The 26536-nt window shown below is 29.8% G+C and overlaps 1 protein-coding gene across 3 annotated transcripts in view; it reads right to left on the bottom strand.

Moving 5' to 3' along the window:
• Fs (Follistatin) overlaps nt 1-25521 on the bottom strand; it is a 91280-nt gene extending 65759 nt beyond the window's left edge. The window contains exons 1-2 of one of the 3 annotated variants that reach the window (XR_015811273.1): nt 25305-25514; nt 10161-10373 (exon numbers count right to left, since the gene is read on the bottom strand). Coding sequence is in view for 2 of the 3 variants with exons in the window: in XM_088196620.1 (XP_088052746.1) it covers nt 10161-10278 (118 nt within the window). In the remaining variant the exon portion in view is untranslated. Of the gene's footprint in view, nt 1-10160; nt 10374-14953; nt 15079-25304 lie in introns of those variants that run through there. The other 2 variants (XM_088196620.1, XM_088196619.1) reach the window with 2 other exon arrangements.
• Nucleotides 25522-26536: the final 1015 nt, after the last annotated feature.

Below are 26536 nucleotides of genomic sequence, written 5' to 3'. Positions count from 1 at the left end.
TTTTAGCTCCATTACATTTTTTTCTGCAACTCGTTGTTCCTCAATCTCAATCAAATCTTGGTTTGTGAGTTTCTCAATATCATTTTCCAAAAGATGAATTACATCTTCATTATCAACTTCCAGATTAAGTTGTTGAGCACATTTTACGATAATATTTGCTATCTCATCTATTTCCCCTTCTTTATTAAAATACATATTGTCATTATATCTTTTTAAGAGTTTGTTCCATATGCCGTTCATACAATTCGTCGTTACTTTGGACCATCCTTTTGAGATATTGTTTATTGCATGAAAGATGTTGTAATTTTTCCAAAATTCTCTCAATGTCTGATGTTTGTCTGTTCCTGCAATTGCTTGGGCAAAAGTGATTCTTAAATAATGGGCTTTGAAGTTAGCAATACCCCCTTGATCCATCGGCTGTATAATGCTGGTGGTGTTTGGAGGTAAATAAACCACATTGACAAGAATCAATAAAATTTTAAAGGCTATGTCGTTTTCATCACAGTTCTTCTTTACTTCTGGAATGAAACAGTTATCAAACCAGTCTTGAAATTATGTATGACATAAAAAAAAATTTTTTTACAACTTTTTTTTCGTCGTAATTCCGAATGGTCGTAGCTCGAGAACTGCCTGTACCACATTCGGCCGGTGCAGGCCGTACGCGACAATAAGCGGATTAAACCAAAAGCATATTATATATTTTTTACACTACTAAAAAATCTGCGATATATGATACAGTTTCTGGTAGTAAATAAACGCATTAATTAAGCTTTATTTTAAAAGTAAAATTATAAATGATTAAATTTCGGTTTTCATAAAAGCGAATTTCTTGTGTAACTTCTCAGCATACTACTATTATATGGTAATAAACAGTAGTTAAAAACCTTGAATACACATACAATTGAATGCAGAAAATCGTGGTTAAATCAGTAGCAAAGTATTACTTTTTGTTATAAGGTTTCATATAAAATATTTTTTTTATATTATTTCAATAGTGACAGACTTGAATTATTTCTCAAAGATTAAACAGCATGGTTTAGTATCTAAAAATATCATTTTTTCAAGTACAGATTTGTCTATCTACAACCTATGTATAAAGCATCAAATCTTGAGCTAGTAAAGCTTGTTCCGTTGACGTAATCGAGATTCATTACCACCTGACAATAGAAATAGAACTTGACCTATGTCATAAGAACGCACATTGTCTGCGCCGACTGGCTGGCAAGTTTTTTATGCCAATTCGCGGACCAGTTCCAAACGAACGGTCGAAGCAATTATCCGCATCAAACTTGAATATACGCTTACGTATGTGTGCCTATACGTTAATGCAAGGTGCGCATGCACACCCACATTTGCGAACGATTGACGGTGTATCTTTAGAAGCGGATGCTGGTAACTAGACTAAACTGTTATCTGCACCGAGGTTATGTCATGCATTGAAAATTCGCCATACTGCTTCTTGTCGATTACAGTTGCTCTATGTAAACACCCCGCTTCTATTTTCATACCATGATTGCGCAATTGAGCAATTCTGAATGTGCACATGGCTACGGGCATGTTTGGGTGAAACGTCTGGTCGCTGCACATTTGTGATTCACACAAAATGAACATTTCTCTGATCGTTTCTTTGCATAGCGCTCTCGCTTTTATTAATAAAAAAATTCATAACCAAGTACCAAATAATACTTGTAACACAAAAAATATATACACTAAGAGCAGGGAGATATCGATAAATTTTAGGCAGATAATTGCAATATTTCTATCAAAAAGAACAACGAAAAGTTAATACGGTGAGAATTACTTGAAGTGCAAGTATGTTTTTCTTAAAGGTAAATCAATAAACCTCAGTTTTTCAATTTTTTTAAATAAAAAAAATGTGATTCATTAGATATTCATATGGTTTAAAAAAAATCGAATGGGAAATATAACGATATCCAGAATATTTCTGATTGTGGGAGACTATGATGTCCTGGCTGCAAAAATAGAAGCAAAACCAGTTGGCCGAAAAACTAAGACCGCACATACCAAGTGGTTCTGGATCTTGAAGCCGGTCGCCTTTTCTTAATCATTTGATAACCAAAGGTGAGAAATGGATATTGTACAACAATAATCGTCGTTGAAGACAGTGGTTATCCAAAGATCAAGTAACAAAACCTACCTCGAAGCGCGTTTTGTGTATATGGTGAGATTGCAATGGGATTGTGCATTACGAAACACTTAACCCATGGCAAACAACAATAGCAAGCTTATAATGTGATCAGCTGGATCATTTAAACGAGAGAGTAAAAAATGCACTTGTCAACAGAAGTCATGTGGCGAAATTACGTCACAATAAAATCAAGGAACTTGACTGGAAGATTTTATCTCATCCACATTATTCTCCAGAACATACTCATTCGGACTACCATTTATTTCGATCATTGCAATGGAATTAAATTTTTTTTTTTTTAATGTACTGAAGAGTAATAATAGTAACTGAAATTGTTTATGATAAGCTTTATCTTCTACGCAATATTAAAAAATATTATACACGAAAAAACAATTCTGATCTATCCAAAAATATATCATATACATTAATATCTATTATTTACAATATATATTTTTTATGATAATTGATTAAAATTGCCATTAAACAATTATATTTGTGGTAGTGATTTAAATTAATAATTAATTTATTAGCGATTATAATAAAAAATGTAAAACGTTTCTTCCACGCTTACATATTAATGTAATTTATTTAATCCCTGGGTCGTGTCTCAATCTTTAAACTGTGGTGACCGTATTTTTAAAGAAAAAAATAATAAAACCTATTGTATATATTAAAATCAATACTACATATAATTATACTACTCAAGTATTATGGTGCCACAATGTTAAATACCTAATGACATGTTAAAAATATTATATTTAACATTGTAATAAATAGTTTTCGTGTTCCCTCGTAAACAGTTATTCAATATTTATTCTTTAACAGAGATTTAATGGATAATTTAAATGTTATATGGATTAAAATAAATAATTTATCGTGTATTATAAGGATAAATCTTATGATTTCTGTGTATCCCATAAAATAAAGGACTTTGCCGAATCATATTTCTCTTATAATCACTTAACACATAATGTCATAAATACTACCTTAGTGAAAAAAAATGTTGTTGGCAAAGGACTTGAAAAATACATAAAAGAATATTATGCCTATTAGTGATCCTATAAAACAATATTTCACTACAAAGATTCATATGTAAAATTACACGCGAATTAATAATTTTATCGTTTATTTTCTACTTTTTTTATATATATATATTTTTAAGTATATAAATAATGAGACTTTATCGTGAGTGTTAATCCAGATATTTTATATTTGTATCAATTTTCAACTACAGACTTTTTACTACAAAGAAAATAATATATAAAAACATTTAATAGTTTTTTTTATATACTATGTTACAGTGTGTATTACAAGTGAAATTATATGTCCCTAGAATAAATATAATTTTATTAACTTGATACAATTTCACTGCTAAGTATCAGTAAAACTGTATTTATTCAAAAGCGATGATCTGGTATGTAATTCAGAGATTCAGAGATTCATAAAATAGTGACGTCACACAAAATCACAAAATACTACAATATTTAAAATAGATTGAACCAAACCCAAACATTTATTAGGTCAAGATGGACTTGGTTAATTCGTTTAGGTTCAATTTGTATTTGAAAAGAAAATTTCAACTGACCAATTGAGCTTCATAGCCATTTTAGAGCAATATATAATTTTACTAGCGCCTATCGTGAAAATTATATTTTCGCTAGTAGAAATTTATATGTACCGATAAAAATATAACCAAGGCTCCCAGTGCTGGAAAAAGAATGATTCTGGCCTCATGACTAAAATTCTATTTTATATATTTTTAACCTCGTACTTTAATTTCTTAAATAAATAATACTAGGTAAAAGTTAATCCTTTCTATGCTACAAATAAATATAAAAATTAACCACCATTGCAACATATTATCTGAAATCATATTTTATGCGAATTATTTTAATTAGGCATTAAAAATTATTAAAACTATCGACTCATAATATTTATCAGATAATTAGTCATACTTTCTTTACTGCTCAGTGTTGCCATATTGTGAATTTCCAGTCGCGGTGAAAACACTCGATTATCAAGCATTTATATTAAGACTTTTTATAACAATATTACAATTAAAATCGAATAAAGTACATCTTAACCAAATTTTGACCAATAGGAGAGCGCAAAAAACAACTATCACTTCTCAGAAGGCAAAAATTCACGTCAAAAGCAATAAAATCGTGCCGTTGCCGTCGCAGTGGGAACGCTCGGTAACGAGCGTTCCCACTGCGACGGCACCGACACGATTTTATTGCTTTTGACGTGAATTTTTGCCTTCTGAGAAGTGATAATTGTTTTTGCGCTCTCCTATTGACCAAAATTTGATTTGAATATTATTTGATCAGCTCTCTTACATTAGAAATCCATAGTAATATCGGTAAGGATAACTATCATATTTTTAAAACATAGTGTAATATCGAAATACAGACAAACTATGGAGCAGTCTGTCCGTACTTATTGTTGGCTTAGTTTGTATTTTGGACTTGACCTAATGAAAGTTCTAAAACTATAATTAGTTTTAGAACTTTCATAAGGTTGGTTTTGGTTTTGAACAGCAAATGGACGTTTCGCAACTGTCAAATTGAGTTTCATAGACATTATAGAGCAGCTTATCAGCTAAATTATATTTTCGCTAGTAGAAATATATATCAACTGGTGAAAATGTATTTGGAATTTACTGTTGAAAATATAACTTTACCGAAAATTACACATGCACTGTAACATTTATAAATCGCATATACAAAAATATAAAAAAATTAAAATCATATAATTTTACTAGCACCTGCCAGAAAAAATATACATCTACAGGTGAAAATGTATTCCAATATTATTACACTGAAGTAACATATTTTAAAAAATATTTTAAGGATAGATTCGAAACTGTTTTTTTATATTTTATTTGAGTGATAACCTAAGAATTTCAGGTTTAAAATCATTTAAACTTTTTCCAGTTTTTGATTAATAATGTTTATTGTGAAAGTACTACTTGAAAAATGGATGCTTATGAAGGCAATGTTCCGCTCCTTTTATTTCTTTTAAAATATGTATAAAAAAGAGCTAAAGGAACTTGTACCTGAAATACATCAGTATATAGGTACATTTAAAACAACTATAGTTTAGTTCAGGTTCATTATTTGAAGTGTTTTTTTCATAAATATATTCTTGCTATATTTTTTTACAGAATTGAGCCCCACAAGGAATTTGTCCCTTCTCCCCCTCTCTCGGCAGGCCTGCTCGTAATACACATATACATATATATGTAGATACAATTAACCATTAGGTATATTTCAATCAACAACCAACGGGTTTTCTGGTGATCTAACGATCTTAGTAAGACTATTTGGAAAAATCAACAATTTGTTATTCACAATGTTTTGCAGAGCTTAACAGTTGTTCATTCGGACTTTTTTCTATAAGCTGAATATTTTAATTTATTTAAATGAATGAATAATAGTGAAATGGCTTTCAAGCGGAAAGTCTTAAAAATATGTATAGAACTTAGATAAGATCATATTTTTTTAATTTATGACTTTACATATATGTTTCTTCATACTCTACTAATTAAAAATGAATTTAATTTAAATTCCAAATAACTTATAGCTTTGCAGAAAAGGCTTTTTTGATGGATGCACGAATGTTTTCATGCTTGTAATTCATGTTTCTCAACACTAACATAAAAGTTTGTTAACATTACAGTTGAATAAGACCACCATTCGATTAACTATTAAAATATGATATTATAAACTAATTAACTGATAATATAGCAGATTATTCACTTATAAAATAAGTCTTGCAAAATTTTCAATAAGGCACACATAGTAATATCCGATATGATAATATAAATAAACATAAATTGTTCTATTGAAAACGGAGAATCTGAAGCAACCCCTGGGAATATGGATTAAATAAACAACGGATATTGAGTTGCAATGTAAAATCGTTCAATCATATCTCTCTCATTGAATTGTAAACCGCAACAGCTATCAATTTAATTTAGTGAAATTTAGACGGATGAAAAACAGTAAAGTGCATAAAATATATTTATATAGAGCCTAGGGTTTTGTATTTCAATGACATTGCTAAAAACTGTTTACATTATATAATACACACATATCGAGCTATCGTGGTTTCAAAATGTACCGAGTAATTAAATGAGTGTTTTATTATAATATAAAATATTTTAGCTTTATTTTCGTTAAAATCGTAAGTATCCAGGACGACGAAGCGGCACACTTTGAAAGGCTTCTCGTTTTTCTCTCGCGCACACGAGAAGCCAGATAAATATTTCGATGTACCGAACGAGATAAAGCATGTGAAAAAGAGGACAGACTGGTCCACTTCCGGTGGCGTTGCCTCTCTCGTTGTACGCACAGCGAAACCGGAAAAGTAATATTATTATTGATGAAACGAGCGGGAAAACCGCCGCGAGACGGGGTGCCAATTTGTCGAAAACCTTGACATATGATCGCGTTTACTACGCAAAAATTATATGTCTCGAGTAATATTGGTACGCGGAAGGATGCGTCATTAGCGTAAACAACCTAAAGCACAAAAGAAACGCGAAGGTTGTATTTTCACTAGAGCGACGATTTCACCCGTCAACAACATGAAAATACCAATTATGTAACGTGGCAGGTTCATATTTGGGGGTTTGTTCCGGTAATTTTTCGATTCGAGATCAAATGGATAATTATAATTTATTTATTAAAGTATTAAAATAAAAAAATGGAACATATACATAAAATTACTAAAGGTTACATTTAGTATGAAATTAAAATTGAATGTAATTTTACAATTATAAACTTAGGCAATAATAATAATATTTAGAAAGAGAAAAAAAACAATATTGCAGTTATATATCATGGCTAAATTTAAAGCTTAAATTTACATTTAATTGTAGCTGTTTTAAAGAAACAAAATTAGAAAATACAGATGATCAAAAAATTCATCAAATTAAATTTATATTAGATCTTGGAGTGGAAAGCAAATTAATGTAAGCTAATCTTTCTTTAACGAAAGCTTAGAATCTAAGGTAAGGCCCAAATACTTTGCCAGTCTTTTAATAATTTGTCTTTTTTACATCTACGAATTTTTTTACTGTTACTCTTTTAATGATATTTTCAGTGACTAATCATTTGTCGTAAAATTTTTCAATATTTTTTATTCTGTTATTAAGTATATTTATTGCTTGATGAAGATAGCTCGGGAGAAACACTAATGAAACTCCATAAAATATTTAGTACTACAGGGGGTGAGTCCCGCTCATCCGGCCGTCAAAAGCTGGGTGTCCACCCATAAGGGTTGGACTCGTAGGCCCAAGTACTGGTAACGACTGGCAACGGATGCTAAAGTAGTTATACTCTGCTTGATGGGTATATTTACAAGAATAAAGTGATGATATAGTTTTAGTTGATAAACCACTCATAAATACTGTGTATATCAAAGCTCTTAAAATTGAACCTTGTCCTCCAAGAATCAGCAGATAAAAGTCTGAAAGTTGCCAAATAATTTTCACTTTTAATTCAAATGATTCTATCGTTTAAAAACGAGTTTAATAATTGAATTCCTAAGCTACAGAAAAATTCTAAGTAATGCCTGCGTGCCAAAGCTTTAGCAATGTCTAAAACACTGCCCCTGTGGTCATTTTTCTGCCAAAACCCTTTTGGATATATTTTACAAGATATTATTATTATTAACATGTTCTAAAATTAAATTTTGATAATCTTTTCGTAGATTTTATTCGCAAAGGGAAGTAAATTTATAAGATTTTATATGCTTTTTTTTATGTGTCTTGCAAAATAATCCTTGATTTGTTATTTAATTATTTTTTTTTTTTTATAACTATTTTAATATTATGCAATACTTAGTGATGAAATCATGATTTTAAATTTTTGCGCGAAAGGGAATGTATTACACCGTACGCGCCCAGTAGATTTATTTTATTTATTTTAACATATAGGCGCTACTGAAATTATTTACTGCTCTTTAATTTATAAAGCTAAAACTAATTATAGTATTATAGCTTCCATTAAGTCAAGTTGGGTTTGGCTAATTCGTTTCGGTTCAGTTTGGGTTTGAATATAAAATTGACGTTTCGCAACTGTCAAATTGCGTTTTCACTGGAATTATATTTTCAAAACAAAGTTGTAGAACGATACAATAATTTTTAAGGCCAAAATGTTTCCGAGCAGTAAATAAATATAGTTTCACTGATATTGAATATCAAAAATCAATTGTTTGATACATTTTAACTGGCATATTTATTATATTTATAGCAGTGAAAATATACTATTGTAAATTCTTATTTAATTTTGTAATAATTTTCGAATGAAATACTATCGATATTTTTTTATACATAACTTTTGCTGTTAATTTTTGAGAAAATTTATTTTTAAATAATATTATATTTGTACAATATAATAAATAAAAAAAAAACAATATTTGCGTCTATCAAGGTAAAAATCAATAAATCCCATTGCTCGGTTCAAAATATGATGTCATATTTATTCCACTTAATTGAAAAGAATATGCTACCAGTTTTCCAAAGCATAAAGTTATCCTCAAGTCTGTAATTTTAATATGATGCTGCTTAGAAATTTGGAATCACATATGCTATTGGCATATTAAAAGAAAAAAATATGTTTATTCCTATAACGTAATTTGTAATTTTTTTCACGCGGCATAAATTTATAATTCATTTAATTTTTTAAATCTGTTATTTTGTGTTACAATATTTCAAAAATAAAATAATGTTATGTTATTCTTTATGTATTGTTTACTATATTTAATGTATTTTTGTAAATACGTGAAGATAAGAAAAGGGTTTTGTTTGTCATATAACGTGGTCAAAGTAAAGCTTCTTCCAGAAGGACTGGTTATTTTTTAAAAATCTAACTAAAAAATATTATATCAATGAAATATGTGAGTGGAATAAGTCTGTTGCGTCAACAACAGAGTGGGAAAATACGGGACAATGGAAATTTTTACCCCCACATCAAAAAGAAAATGTATGTATTTAAATACATATATTTATATATAAATATTAATTAAAAAGCTATATTTGTATTTTAATACAATAGAAAGAAAAAAATAAGGGAGAAGTTCTACGACGAAAACGCTTGTCTAAAAGGACTAATCGATACGATGTCCGCGAAACTATGCAAAGATTACTTACAAAAGATGTGAAAAGATTTTTTTAAACATAATAATGGCGATGTCACAAACAAAAGATAAATCCCTATTTTGTCTGTATTTCAAATCTCATGTTCCAAATCCATTACATGTACGCAGAAACTAGGAGAATAATTTAAGCTGGAATTTATGGAACAAACCGTTAAACATTCCACGTCAATTATGGTGTCGAGCGTGTTTTCTGTCCTTGATCTAGGACAGATTTTAGAAGGTATAATAAGACATGATTAATATATACAAGTACTTGCAACGCGTTTGATTCCTCAAATTAATCACTGGTATCTGGACGGTGATGTCATATTCATGCACGACAAAGCTTTTCGGCATTGTGCCAAAAAAATCTGCAGTAAATGCAGATACGAGTCTAAATATAAAACATTCCGGATATGAATGAATGATAAAACATCTGTGGGCCATCTTAAATAAAGAATTGAAAAAAATGTACTTGAATCTCTGTATAATTAAATAGTTTTTTACTCAGTTAACATATTCTTAAATCAATATATTTTTAATTACCTTGAAAAGAATATAAGAACAGTAATATGTTATCTGTACACGATTGAGTCAGTGATTAATACAAGACCTGGGTTCGAATCGCATGTGTTTTTCAATTTCAATTGGTGATTATTATATGATAATGATTCCAATCAGGTTGACCTAGATTTTCCTAATCTCGCGGATGAATAATTAAAATCAATAATCAGCTACTTTAGCTCACAGAGAATATTATATATGTATATATTAATAAAAAAAAACTGTCATCTGAACGATGCGGATAAGTAAGGGGTTGATTATCGTTCTAAAGAGCTGATACATTTGCCGTGTGTGAACTCACCCGATACCTGCATGACCTGCGCCAGCAGCACGACGAGCAGACAGCCAAAGAGCACGGCCTTGGAGGGTTGCGTCTGCGGGCGGCTGGCGGTCGGTGCCGGCCGGCCCGCGGCATTCATCGCGCTACCACCAACGCAACAAGATCGAAGCTCCTCCGCAGCCTCTTCCTCCGCCTCTTACCAAGCGGCTAGCACATCGGCGAAGCGACACCACCCTAAACAGTACAGTCATTGCGGTTAGCAGGTGTAAACTCTTATATAACAAAAACGCCATCTACATAAAGGCCAAACAGCCGCGACTATGTCATGACGTCACGATCATTAGGAATCGGTGTGCTTGTCTGCACATTTTTTTATTGAACCAGCTATGAATGTCTATTAAAATTATGAAAATTTATTACAATATTATTTCATGAAAATAAAATAATTTTTATTTTTATTCATACTATACTAATAAATTAAAAGTGATCAAAATACTTGATATAAAATTCATCTTGCTTACTACAATGTTTTCCACATGAAAAATAGCGATAGCAAAATGTAAGAAGAATTCAAGCGGATTTTTGTATACTCGATCTAATTAATATCCCTCTCCCTGATGACGTCACGTGAAAATTGTCTGGCCTTATATATAGTAGGTGTATACATATCTTATAATTCACAAACGCTGGCTTATCGAATACTAGCTGACTGAGCTAATGAAGAGCGTATGATATAACAGTGAGCTAGATCTTAAGATCATGAATTTTCCAGAAAACTTTTAAATGAAATATTTACATAAATGTTATTTAAATTTTTTAAAAATACAAGTTCTTACATCAGTTACAATTATTTCCTCTTACGCATTACGGTCTGCTACTTTCGCAAAAATTTTAATGTATGTATATATTTATTCGTATTGATAAAAGGTGAAATTTTTTTAAGCTACCAAAATCTTCTCTTTATAAAATTTTAATTCATTATTTTGATCGCACGATATTTTTAACTTCTGAAATTCTGCCTCAACTTCTTACATTTAATTATTTATTCAAAGGTTTTGCCGCAAATTTGTCATAAAAGCTGTGGCAGAACCATTACTAAGCGGTTAGTAATGGTTCTTCTGTTCTGCCGGTCACCCCATTTCAGTAGCCAACATGGCATGGACTGTTTTGCCGTGCGTTTTTCAGCGACAGCTCAACATTCCATGTAACAATACCGTTCCTAATGCGAACACAATTCGGTCCTGGATTAGACAGTTGGAGGAAACTGATAGCACACGCAGGTTCATCAGAACACCACAAATTGTGTAGCTGGCGAGAGCAGCAATTAAGCGATCGTAAAATTGTTTGGTGTTGCTCACTAGTACATAAAAAATCAATAGACCAGTGTGTACAAAATGTATTTTATCTTATTTATTTTTCATTTTCGTTCATTTACTTTGTCGGAAAAAAAATTTGACAATGCCGGCAAATATTTTTTTTTTGGAACAATAAGTTGAGTAAAATCATCGTCTTTATCGAACGTTTCTGAATGTCTTCTAAGTTTTAATACCAGGAGCCAATTTATACTAATAAAGTTATCGATTTTCTGAAAGAACCTTATGAGAAAAGAGGGCGTAGAAAATTGTGAATCTATTTGTTTAAAATGCGACATTTTTTTTCTAAAAACAGATTTAGGTAATTAATTTATTTACTCTTATTTTAATTATTGCATATTTAATATTTATTTTAGAACATCTTAATTATTTTTATTTTAGAAAGATATATATTTTTTTTTACCTATGATATACATGCTCATGTAAATATTATAGAATACGTAAATACGTAAAAACTGCATAATTTTTTTTTACATTGATATTCTACGTCGATAACACTACTTATGTTGATCCCATACAATAAGCTTTATTTTATTATCCGCTACTGCTTTCAATCAATATGTGATTCGTGATTTTTGTAGTGCCAATGAATAGATTTGTGAAAAAAATTCGGTACTACCGGTATTTCATATTGTAGTACCGAAGGTCGATTTTTGCCCCAGTACCGGTATTACCAGTATTGCAATCCCTAGATAAGGCAAAGTGAAGAGAAGGGCGCTTCTAAAAAAATCCGAAAAACCCAAGCTTACAGTTTAAGAAAATAAAAAAATACCAGCACGATAGTAATTGATACGACTTTAATTTTAAAATTATAGATCAATTGAAGAAAAAACGACAGGTATTCTAAATATTAAAATTGTTAATAAACTTTTAAGTTTTTCAAGTATAAGTAGTGTATTACAAAAATAATTATAAAACCATTCGCTGATTAAGAAAAAATGCAATTATTGATATGTACATCGGCAATATTATCACACATTTTTAAATCGCTCACTTAGTGCTCCCTTTAAACTTTTTTTCAGGAAAGATATGTGCTGAAAACAGAAAACTGAACCCTTACTGACAAACAAATGGTATTGTTAGTGATTAATATTTAAAAGACATAGGTTTGAATCCCATATAAACCATAATGTCTTACAATTTATATCGTGTCTGAAAGATCAAAATTAGTGATTATAATATGTTAATAATTCTAATCGATTATTACAGATTACGTTTCTTTAGATTTTCCTAATCTCAGAAATGAATATCGTGATGATTAATTTAAATCGAGCTAGGTCGTACATATTAGTTAAGCTGAAGCTTCAGCTCGTATAGAATATCATATATGTATTAAAAATAAGGTTGCCTACAAATGAATTTATAATTAAGTTTTTTAGATTATAGAGTATAAATATTACACCAAATTACCGGCTGTCGGTGTTTTTTTATGAAGAAAATTCTCTAGTTCTTTAAATACAGTATACATACAATACCGTAAAAGAAAAGCGACTACAAAACAAGAGTAAGAGATCGATATCTCTTAAGATTGATAGACCAACATTTTAGTGCAGAGAGAATTTAAGAACAATCATTAAGAAATTCAGCTTAGTTGGGAATAACTCATTATTTTCATCAAAATGAAAAAAAATAGTAACTTTTTTAAAAATTAAGTTTAGCTTTTTTAATAGTTTTATTAAAATAAATGTTTTTTTCATACTATATCGATTTTAATACCGAAAAGTTTCGCATTCTTATTTTAGCTTACGAAGTGCGATTATATAAGTATTGGGCTCAGATCTATAAAACCATATAAGGCAGCACTTTTATAAAAATCTTATAAAATTTCCAACGTATGTATATATCCATTTAAACGTGGTAATTAAAATTACTGCTAATGGGTTAAGTGTCGGACGAGAAAGTAGCCCTAACTAATCTAGGTTTTGCGTCAGTGTAACAAGGCTTGTTCGCGATAATTATATAGTATTGACTAATTGTTGTAGAACACTTTAATTTGTTGGAATCCATATAAAAAATAATTCATAATTGAACATAAATATAGTACATATACTTATATATATAAAAGCACAAAAATATACATAATATATGTACATGTTTATATTAATTAAAAATAAACTTATAGTCTCGTTTAATTGAAAATTGCCATCATAAAGATATGCTAGATTTTATTTGGATTTATATTAGAGTCAGTAGTTAAGGATCAATAACTCTTGCAATTTTGAGATTTTTATATAATAATAATCCCGGCATAGTACATAAGATAATAAATAAAAATCGAAATTCGACGTATATTTTATAGGAAAGGCAGAAAATTAATAAAAAAAGGCAGCAAGTAAATCTATAAACTTTAACTTTACAGAAAGAAAAATAATATTAATTTATACATTAAGACGTAGTTATTGTATAAAAAATCATGATTACACTGGTTATTTAATATTTGCTGTTCTTTCGGATATATAAAAAAATAAGTGTACATACACTTATTTTTTTATATATCCGCGTAGTTATAAATATATCTAGTTTTAGATATTTTATATAATTATGAATTTTTTAGTGCTTTAATTGACAATGACGCTTTTTTGTAATTACTTAATATTTAATATTTATGATGTATTCATAAAATATAGGTAAGAATGGTGTGAGAAAAGTTGTATTATTAAGTCACACATATATAGAATTTTTGCTCGTAAATAAAAGTCGAAAGTAAATAATTAATAAGTATTAATTTTAAAGGCTGATAAGATTTATTAGATTTTATTTTTATATTTAATGATAAAAAATAAGATTTTAATGTAATAAGGCATGTATTTTTTAAGCCCCCGAATTATAATATTAATAAGAACACATTTAAATACAACATAGTACTTTAATGAAGATAATAACAAAAAAACTATCAATAATATTTAAATTAATTTTCGGTGAAAAAATGTCAGATTTGTTTATAATAAGAAGAAAATATATTGTATAAATAAAATAACTTTTTTTTAAGGCAATAAATAATACGTAATTGTGTTAAAAATAATTGTGTATAAAAGTCTGATTTTCAGTTAAAAGATATGCTTAATTTTGAGTATAAAATTTGTATTTATAAAGTTAATCATACAATTTGAATTGAACTTTTCTATAAACTAAAATTTAATATATCTCATATAATTAATTAATCACTCAATTCAACAATGTGTCATAATCATCCGTAAATATGTTGAAATCTTGCTGGTTTTCAGTATGATTTAAATTACAGTAAGATGTCAATATCGAGACGCGAAAAGTTTTGGCGGGTAAAAATAAGAAAAATCGCGTTCGCTCGTTTACGTGCAAAGTCTTACTTAGCCCGAATCGTCAGTCATGGAGTTAGTTATCTGTAGCTAAAAGTTTTAGCTTCAGAGTCAAAAATTTGGAGGGTAAAAATCGCGCGCGTTCGTGCATGTGCAATGAATTTACCCGATTTGGCGGTCACGTATATGAATATCACAGGTGGAATCGCTCTCGTACGGCGAACCGAGTCAGTGGCGACGGGTGGCGGTGGCGTCGAGGCGTGCGTACAGGCCGACGGTCGAGGCGGCAGTGGAGCCGGCACCGAGAACGGCGCTGCGCCTCGGCTGCACGTGCGGACACACGTGGACGGGCACGCGCCGCCCCTGCCCGCCGATCTCTACTCCTACGCGGTCTGCGTCTCCGCCCTTGCCCCGAAGCAACAAGTGACATCCCTGCCGACTACTCCCCCGCACTCACGCACTATCAAATTTGTAAATTATAAGTCAAGAGCATTCCAAACCTTCCTAAGTCTTGTAAATTTGTTCACATACGAAGGAAATTTGAAAAGCAAAGATTTAAGGTCCAGAAAATAATTCTAATGCATTTAATTTAGGATTGACTTATAATATCTTTAGTACACCTAGATGCATTTAGTTAGCATAGGAACAGGTTTCTTGATTCAATCTTCATTTTTTTGTATGTATATATATTTCATAGATAGATATATTTCATATTTTTTACAAGAACTATAAATTTGCAGAACTTTCTAATCGGACATTGATTTCAAATTGTTTGCTTCATTTCGTTTATTTTATTCATCTATGTTTATATGCACATATATATTATTTAAATGCCAGGATTCATCACTACATATTAGAACTTACAATTTGATATTTCGGCATTGATGCCCCTGCAATGTTCACAAAAATTTAGAAACTTTCAGTTTTTAAACATAAATACAAATATTTTTTTTCAGTGAATACGGATGGCCATACTTATAATTATTCCTAATGAACACAACACTATTTGCTTTAAAATCACCACATGCCAAAACAGAAACAAATTTCTCTTTTCGCGTTTTTTGCCACACGTACACTACAAGCATAACGTTGCTAACCTAACCTAGCCTAACTCAAGATAGGCATTTTTAATAAATTTTCGAAAATCCATGTATCTCTGTATATGCAAATGCATATTTATTTTTCTCATTCACTAAAAAGTTAATTAAAATAAGTTTCGGGTTTCTCATTTAGATTTTCCATAAAATCTGAGAAAAATAAAAAAAATATTGAATTCTATTGAAATAGTAATAAATGGAAGAATATATCTACTATATAAAAAATCATACCCGAAAGTCTGAAAGGTTTGAACTCTAATGTCTTTCAATTTATGTCGTGTCTAAGAGATCAGTATTAGTAATTATCATATTGTAATAATGTACAGGTTTGGTCTTCATAGATTTTTCTAATCTCACGGATAAATATCAAGTGCATATAAAATATTAAATAAACACCTAATTGAAATCGCGAAAATAAAAAAATCGATATTTAATTGCGATGATTTGATGACAAATAATCTATTAAAAAATCTGGCATGAAAAAAAAACGAAAAAATTCTCTAAAGCTATCTAGTTTTGGAATATAAATTTTTATGATGTTATACGATAATTCTTCTTATCATAGTATTGATAACAAAATAAATATCTTAGGAGTAAAACACTTCAATGCAAATTAGTGTAAAAAAGTCTGAAAGAAGCTAAACATATGTCTGTAAAAGTATTGTATTACCTTTTCAATAACAAAAATATTTCTCAAATAAGCTAATAATAACTATGTTGTAATGCTTAGTTATACTAATTAAAAAACGTTGAAATTTAAGTAGAAAATTTAAAATTGTGTTGACTTTTCAAAATGCTTTAAAAAGCTATTGTATTTAACTTTACCTACTTTAACCACTGTTCTAATCACAGCAAGCGGTTCTAAAAGCTAAGTTTAATGACTTGGTTTTATACTTGGCAACTTTATAAAAAATATTTTTGCTCTGTTCAAATTAGGAATAAATAAGAAAACGTTTATTCTATCACTAAAGATGTTTTCAAAAAACAGTAAGTAAAATGTTTTTTAAATAATTAGACTGTTCAACATAACATGATGTTCAATCCAGTTCCAGTGAAAATTGTGTATATTGGGAAAAAGAGATTACTGTTATTTATTACTAGTGTGATAATTGGGTAATAATTTTATCACTATTTTGCAATTTTTCTCTTAAATTTAGTTATATTTTTTTATATTGAAATCAAAATATAATTAAATTAGTCTACGATAAGAAAATATCACATTCTTAACTGTCAATTATCTACAATATGGACCGCATAAGTTGTCTAAACAAATTGCACCTTCAGGAAAACTTGAACCACTAATTTTAATTAATACATATTTTTAGAAATTGAATTTAAATAATCATAATAAAAAAAAATGTGCAATTTTGTATACTTATTAATTTATTTTATTACATATTTTATTTAAAGAAATACTGAATTTTACCTAAAAATAAGAGGATTTTTTATGAATAAATAACTATAAAATACAGAGTTCTTGCTATTTTTACGACTTTACTCCATATAAACTTCATTTAATATAAAATAATACAAAATATAAAGTTTTTTATACCATTAAAAAATTAAAAATGGATAGATGTAAAGCAAAGATACTTAAACGTTGTATATCAGGAACTATAACACATGAATGTTTCAATAGTCAAATGCAGTTTTGGCTAATTTTTGGCATTGTTAATTATGTACACATTTTTTTGCCTTAATATTTTAAATTGGTTCATCAGTAATGTAAATTTAATCATTAAGAATATATTGCCTCAATGTTTTAAATTATCATATTATGAGCAAAATTCACACTGGGAATTGCCAATATTAAATACACAGTTTATTTTCATCGTTTCTCTGTGAAACCAGAATCTTTAAATGTTATTAAAAAAATAATTAAAACAAAATGGACGTCGTATATAATAATATTATATCACTGAATATCAATAACATAATTTATATTACCGCGAATAAAAGTATCAAATTAATAGATTGAAATCGGTACTGAATTACCGATTCGTTTGTCGGTCTTGTTACGTGACTCGTGAAGTTTCTGGTGCCAAAAAGTTCTGATTGATCATTTTACTTTTACGCTGCGAAATTTGATAATTAGCAGAATAATAATGTATGTCGCTAAGCTTAGCAACAATGGTATTTTTAATTTATTTGTTTTTACAGCACATGATTAATTAACGTACATTTACAATAGCAATAAACGTAAATAATATGCAAGTATAAGCTATATTTTTTTCTATATTGGGATGGTAAAGGCGGTGTTATAAATCGTTTAAGCTCTTCAAAAAAACAAACTACTTGAAACTCTAATGATATAAATTCAGATTTTAATCCGAACGTAAACACTCGGATTTAAGAGAGTCGACATGTAAATGGGTCACAATAAATTTACGTTCTCGCTAACAGATAAGTTTCGTCGAAAAGCGTAAGATAACCAGTTCTAGTCGGTGTATTTTTCTATTTTTTTCTATACATAATTATTGTTTTTGAACTTCCTGAAATTTCATCATTATAATACGACTTTTATTATTAACTCTGTGATAGAAAAAAACGGTATTGAGTTAATGGAAGAGGTGTGTGGAATTGGCCGGTTGGACACTTTGTCGAGCGAACGACCTTCGAAGGCGCCAAAGAGCCTGCGCACGCATATTGAGAGTCACTGTTGTACTATTTTTACGCTTTGGCACGTATGCATTTTTAGAAAATCGTATATATAATTTAATCTTATATGTGACAGCGATCTAAGAGTGTTATGTTCATTTGAGCTGCGAAAACACAATTCTCGTGGCAGAAAACATAAATATAATTAATAGTGACAATGTTGTTAGTTTAAATACTACTCATAAATGGGTTCATATAAATAAAAATAGACATTTCTAGGCGTATTCTTGCACTTAACAACGACATCTAATATTCAGATAATAATGACTCTAGATGGCAACTGTGTAAAAAATCTGTAAGTCATCACTTCTGGCAGATAACATAGATACTGTAGCAAGATCAAAACAGGCACTAATAGAAGCCTACTTTACTCTTAAGTCATCAGCCAAGAATTAATGAATTAATTAAAAAATTAAGAAGAGACAAAAATGACATCAACGAGATGTCAGCAAATAAATGTAATTTCGGTATAATAAATCAAATCAGACACTATTATTATGTACCTATATTGCACGAAGATACTAATGTACAAAACATATGCTGACATGGTTTGAAAATTTGGACAATTGCAGAGGCCGACGAACGACTGTTTTGACACAATCGAGAAAAAAGTGTTGCGAAGGATAGATAGAGCGCAATGAGTCTCTACTGTCCCTTTCAAGAAGAGACTCTACTCTCTCTACTTTCATTAAAATATGCCACATAACCGCCGAGACAATTGCTGGATCACAAGACTGAAGCTGAATAAAAAGCCTGCAATTTAATACAGTGAATTTGGCAACACATTCTTAAGATTCGGATTAAAATAAATCGTGTAAAATGCCACCATTTGTGCAGATTTTATAGGACAATAAATTTACGCAACATTATGAAACACACGGGAAGCCGCCGAGCGACGGGAAGGTCGAATAATTAACATTTTTCTGAGGAAACGTCAAACTCGTTATACCAGAGGTCAACATGCATATCGACAGCGAGTCCAAAACGCAAAAATCTCACTGATCCCAGCGTCCAGAAATCTCTCGGCTTGTTTCCCGACGGTGTTGTTGACCTTTCTATTATTTTTCGCGAAACAATCATCATTTCGGCGGAGAGAGAGAGAGAGAGAGAGAGCGAATAAGATTGAAATGAAAAAACGCAATATTTACGATCGCCAAGTTTCCTTCATTATGAAGGAATTGCAAAAAAAAACTACGGCGCCGCATATTCGCGACCGCCGCTGTAGTGATTCGAAAACATTTATAGTTGTACACCCACAAAAATTATTAATAGTCCAGTGCATTACCCTTTTTACGCACACACTCTCGCATGTGAGTGTTGCAAATATGTTATACAGGCGTTTTTACAAAATATAAAGTATATTTAATTATTAAAATAAGTATTATCGATCGTTTTGATGTTTTGAAAAACAACACTCATGAATATTGCACTGTGATGTATCCAACGTTAAAAATCAAATAATGATATCAATAACTTCATTTCTATGCTACGATAAAAAAATGGAATCTTTTTTTTAAATCAATTAATGCATTATTAATTACTAAATTTAAGTTCGTTATTTTCTAATTCTCAGTTAGATGTACATACAAGATGCATTTTAATTGTATATAAAAAATCAATCATCAAATCCATTATAAATGTCACAACGCAAAGATAAAATGTTGCTATGCGGAAAATCGTATGCATTAAATATATCGCATATGATTTTTCAGTACTGATTAATAGATATAATTTGGACTGCATTAATACTTTTAGATTGATAATAAATTATATTATGTCGTATCAATTTTTAGTAGACAAATTAGAAGTTGAAAAAATAGAGCATTCCTAATATTATGTGACCGTAAATAGTGTAAGCATTAAAAAAGACATCGACGCATGGTAGAGCGGCAAACTTTTTCTCATTCAACAGATATAATTTTTTATCTACATTACGAAATTGATCATTGAAACAAACAATTATAATTATATATAAATATTAAATCATATAGTGTATTTTAGATAATATTTATTTAAAAAATCAAATAACAGTTAAATGAAACAAAATAATATTATAGTATTAAGTGTAAATTTGTTAGATCTTTTAGGTAATACTATATAATAAATAATGCTACTTTACTCCCACATTTGTATACTTATGCTATAAAAAAATTAACACTAAAATAAAAAAATTCTAACACTGCAACATACACGCCAGAATGTGGATATGGATGAACTGATTTTTTTTATAAAATAAACAAGAAAAGTTGAAACATCGTGAATGTCTTACTAATGAATTATATTAAAACAAATATTTTTATCAATTACTGAGTTAACCAATTTAATACTATTAATTAAACTTGAAAATAAAATTTTTATTTATATTTTTGCACCATTATAATAAATACATATGTTGTTCAATAGATGCATCGTCTTTACCTATTTGGTTTTTTGATCATATACATATGTAATTACCTGATTTAATTTATAATATTGTATAATTTTGTACTCGTATTAGAATCTAAGCCTTTATAACTTTTTAAACCTATAAATATATGATGAAAATTCACTTAAAATTCTACATATAAATGGCTTTTAACTTTCGGATCGATTTTAGAACAGTGTTTCCTTATTATACAAATAGCATGTGTTACTGTGCTAAAAAAATCTTTTCACTAATATTTAAAGATCATAAATTTTATCTATAAAAATAAGTGTTATAAGAATACTTAATAATTCTATTTATATTATAATTTCGTCTAGTACTTGTGTAGACCTTAACGCAAAAATGAATTTATGCTTTACACAGAATTGATTCTGAAATTTTTTTTTATATATGTTCCTAATATTTTATTCTGACTTGTCTATTTTATAGTACATATACAAATGTCTTTATCATAAAGAATTTACTTTTTATATGTTTGATACATCATTACAAGTAAGAGATAAAAATTATTTAAATATGTGTGTTAATGGTAAGAAGGTAAAAAATAGCAGAGAAATAAACCATGATTATGATTCTGTAGTGTTTCTTTCAGAATATTATTTTTTGATAATTGAACATGCGGCGCGAATAATGTTGTAGGTCTGAATTAAGATTTTGATTGAATAACGTAATATGAGTGATTCTGCTATGTCAACCAACTTCTTCAAAATATAAAAAAACTAGAGTTTCAAAATATCTATCGGCTAATAAAAAAATTTTATATTATTTTTGTCAATTTTTTTATTAAATCTTTTTAAAATACCACTATTTAATTTTAAAATGATGTATTACTAGAAAAGTTTTCGACAAACGTTATAAATGATCCATAGGTAATTACCGTCATACATTGGATCAACGCTACAACGTCATAACGTCATAACGTTACTCCACAATTGAAAATGTACATTCCTGACAAAATCCAATATCGTGTTATATTTTCGTGTTATAACTTTCTGAATAATAAATTGTGAAATATAATATTATATAATATTATAAATATCCAAAAATGAACATATTATATTTAAGTCTGTAAATTAATTTTTCATTTCCTGTAAAGTTGACTACAATATACATACAATGATATTCGCGTCACATATTCAATTCTCAGTTCTTGATAAATTTGCTGATTTCTCTGAAATTTTGATACAGTTTTTAACAACTGCGTTTTTTTATACCGCTGAATAAGATAGAGTGGATCCGTGCCAGATGCTTGAAAATATGCATGCTTTCTTGAAAGCTTGTAATTGAGGTCGGAAGCGTTTTGTAAGGACTAAACAAAGCACTCATTTGTAGGAAATCGCGACAATTACTTAGACCAAAAGTGATTATTCATCAATAAGGATAAACTAGACAATAGTGTGATCACACAAAGGCTAGAAAAAATAAGGGTTTCCTTCATAAATAACACGCAAGGATTCTCTGGTGTATTGAATGAATATTTCTTTGTTACGAAACGGTCACCGGAAGACAAATAGCACCGTACGGTTGCAATATTCCCGTTACACAATTCAACCTCAGATATATTCAGCATTTTCTAAAGGCGTATACTTATTTCGTTGTTCTAAGAAGCGAGTGGAACAATTGGCTGGATAATCGATGCATGATTGTGATTGGTGAGAAAGCTATGCAGTCCTGTATACTTAAGCCAGACTCCGGCAGACAGTCCAAGAGACTAACAGACGCCCGTTTGTCTGCGGACAACATATTGTCATGGAAGCTCGCACTAGAGAGGGATCAACCTCTATAATACCATCGCTGCCACACCAACTAAAACTCTAACGGACAACATCCCTGCGCCAGCTTCTCTACCACTGTTTGGAGAAAACATCTTCCTAGTCTTTGACGCAATATGTAATACAATCTAATAAAATTCTCACTAGTTTCCACCTGCGTCTTACTGGCTGCGAGGTATACCCCTCTTTTAATTATTAAAAATTGTTTACGATTTTCCTAACTACTCTAATTGACCTAATCTTTGCTTTGGTAAACTAAGAACTACATTATTAATCAGATAAGAATAAACCGATCCGCGTTGAAATCGGCAGATTGCAAAAATATGTGGAGGCTTTCCATTGAGTTACGCCATAATAATATTAATATAATATAATAATGTTATTCACGTACATTAGGTATAGCAAATCATCATCCTTTTTAAGTTCGTGATATAAGGATATCTACAATAATATACTGTATTATTATAATCAAATACAATATAGCAAATATATTTTTCGGGAATTCTCGAGAAAATCGAGAAGTGAAGATGAGAATTTTTCATTTCTGGAGTAATGAAAAATATGGAGAAACCAGAATTTCTAAGTATGAGACTTAACACTAGGAAATGAGTATATTTATATATATATTAATATTTATATATAAAATTATTTAATGATTTGTAAGTATTAAAATGAATAATGTTTATTTGCAAATGTAACAAGACTGATATTGTTACTAGACATTACAAATGCTGACACTAGAAGCACACCAAAACTGTATATTTAAACGAGACTTGTTATACTTGTCAACTTGAATACATATTTTATAATGGTATAACTGTTTCAAGAATACTTCTCGATGGTTGATAATAAATAATAAAGTTATTTATTTCAACAATATCTAAATGTCAAGAAAGAGATCTACGATACTGGAACAGTGGTGTAAATCGATGATTACCGCCTAAAGGAACTGGGTTCGAATTCCATATGAACTCTAGTTTTTTTTTTAAATATAAAAATTAACTAACTAATCATAAAATTACCCGTACAAAATTTCTAACGACACGTCCGTTTGAACCCGTTCAGCGCGAGCTTCTGCCAAGCTTTCGCTCCGAAAAAAACATATTCGACACATGACGTGATTTTTTCGTCCGGCTTGAAGCCAAAGTGCAATTCTGCGCCAACACTCGCGGCGAGAATACATTCAACCATGTGGTAGGTCATAACTCACGTATCGCAATCGCCGGCTCGCGAGACGGAAACGTTTGTTGATACGCACATTTTCCATTTTGACGACAGAATTATTTGATATAAACACCGAGAGACAGACGATGAAGCAAAAAAACAAAAGAAGCAAAAAACACGCGTCAGACGTCTGTCTGCTGACAATGCTCCCGTCGCGCCGCTTCGAAATATGGGATTCAACCGCGTAAATGTACTATATTCTATGCTACTATACAGTTTGATTACTAGCTATTGTTTAAAATATAATGCTTTTATCACATGACAAGCTTATTGTGCGACGTATTGATAATATTATAATATCGATCCATTCATTAATCTTATATTATCTGAAGCAGCAGTGGCTAACATGTTGATAGTCGCGATTGACTTTTTTTTATAAAATCGCATCGAATAAACTATTTATTAATACGTCTGTATATTTTCGATATTACTTATTGTATTCGATCATTCAAATCCGACAGTTTACCAGAATTTATTATTTTTATTTTATTCGCGAATATGTATTATGTGAATGTCATTTAATGCTATGGTATACATGTTTCAATAAGTTAATTACAGATTTTTTAATCACGAGAAGATTTAAAATCACTTGTAACGTTTAACTATAAATATTTTTTTAAAGTTCAATTCTAATAACTGAATATTTAAAAAATATCAGTTATAATATATAGATTATTTATTCATGATAATATTAAAAGTAATATTGTTGTATATGTATATAGTAAGTGCGTATTGCTTATATTTAAACTAAATCATGGGATTTTAAGTTATTAAAAATCCTTCAGAAACTATAGATTATTATTTTTTTAATAAGGGTATCACAGTTTTGAAACTAACATATATAAAAAAAACAATTCAATGAACCTACACATATTAAGCTGCTGTAAGTTTTAATATGATTTATAGCAAAGGCATATTTTCTCATTAAATTTTAATATATTTGTGAATATTTTTTGCGATATTATTTTATTTTAATTGATTGAAGATAAGAAGGGACTGGAATAGCTCCACATTACATAGCCAAAAACATGTACTATTAAAATAAAGGATTGCTACAAATATATATGAAAATGATAGTTGGATACATTGCATATAAGAGAACAAATTGTGATCGGAAACATTGGGAGTTAGACTGTCTGAACTAGATGAATCAATGTTTCGTGTGTCAATTCATATGAGAGGATGTCCCAACTGTATCCTACAATACACACTAAGAATTTTTAGTATAGTTTTAATAATGTAATTGTATTATTTTTACATTTACATGTAACAATTATTTTATAGTAAAAATTTTATAAATGCAGATATGTAAGAGGAATGTCATAACATTTTGAAACTAACCGTAAACACTTCAGCAGCTGCACCACGAGAGCACGTTTCACGACCTTCGCTAGCTTTTCTCTCACAGGAAAGTATTCGATCGTCAGCCGAGGATTGTCATCACAGTCGCTGTGTTTTTCACTGTTTGCGTTTTTTCCGCGATACGCGCGCCAGCGTCAGAGAGCGCATGGCTGCGCGCGCGCACTCGACAGAGCGACGCGCGCCACTGTCGTTCATTGGCGCACCCACCAGCCCCCACCAGCAAATGGTGGGGGCTCCCGTTGTCTGGCTGGTCCGAAGGTGCCCTGAAAGAAAAGCTACCCATGTTTTCATCGTACTTTTTAACAATAGTCTATCAACATTAATTACACAGACCTGCGAAAATCTACTTTATGAAAACTGTTTTACTTTTGTTAACTGATTTTTATGCAATTTTTGGTGCTGATACTAAAATTGAATCACGTATGGTAATTTCACAAAAGGATTAAAAAAATTGAATTTTAAGATATGTGTTTAAATATTGACACTTAATATATACCAGAAATACACAAACCAATAATAAAATTTGCAATAGATACAAAAAAAAATACAATTCCTTATAGCATCATTTTCTCTTTTCCTCAAAACTTATTTTTCCGCTTTTCCTTTTGTAAACTTGCTGAGGATCATCTCTTTTCAAAATCCAGCAATAGTCCGAGATCATGTTCACATTCCATTTCCATTTTTTTCATAACATGCCCTGTCGTCACTTAAAGATATTCTTCTTGAATTTTTTGCTCTTTGTAATGTTGAATATTGTTTTTAATTATTATTGCTGTGACTCCATGTGCAGTTCCAGTATCCAGGTATTTTAAAGTGAGTTTTTTCCGTGAAATGAGTTTTCGTATTTTGTGTTGTAAAAAAAATATTTCTTGCTTGTGTTGCGATAAGCCGTTGGCATTCCATATGGCAATATGTAGTGAGACAGTAATTTTGCAATTTTAGAAACAACTACTGTTAGTTGGTTGAGCATAGTACTCATATGTTCCATCAAATCTAAGTCATAATTTTTGTAATTTCTAACTTTCTATGCATACGTTGGTTTGTACTCTTTTGACTCTGTTGTATTTGCGTTGGTTGGTACTATTTAAATTTATTTTGTTTAAAGTTGTGGATGCTATTTTTGTTGGAGTTGCTCATATACAATATACCAGACAACCTCTATAATTTTCTGGGTGGTTTCCATTGAAATTTGCAGATGTTACGTCGAAAGT

The sequence above is a fragment of the Plectrocnemia conspersa genome, unplaced genomic scaffold (assembly GCF_051122295.1).
Source record: "Plectrocnemia conspersa isolate PC_06_02 unplaced genomic scaffold, ASM5112229v1 ptg000011l, whole genome shotgun sequence".
Classification (NCBI taxonomy): domain Eukaryota; kingdom Metazoa; phylum Arthropoda; class Insecta; order Trichoptera; family Polycentropodidae; genus Plectrocnemia; species Plectrocnemia conspersa.
Note: the sequence above shows the minus strand (reverse complement) of the source record. Positions and strands in the feature narration are given on the sequence as shown.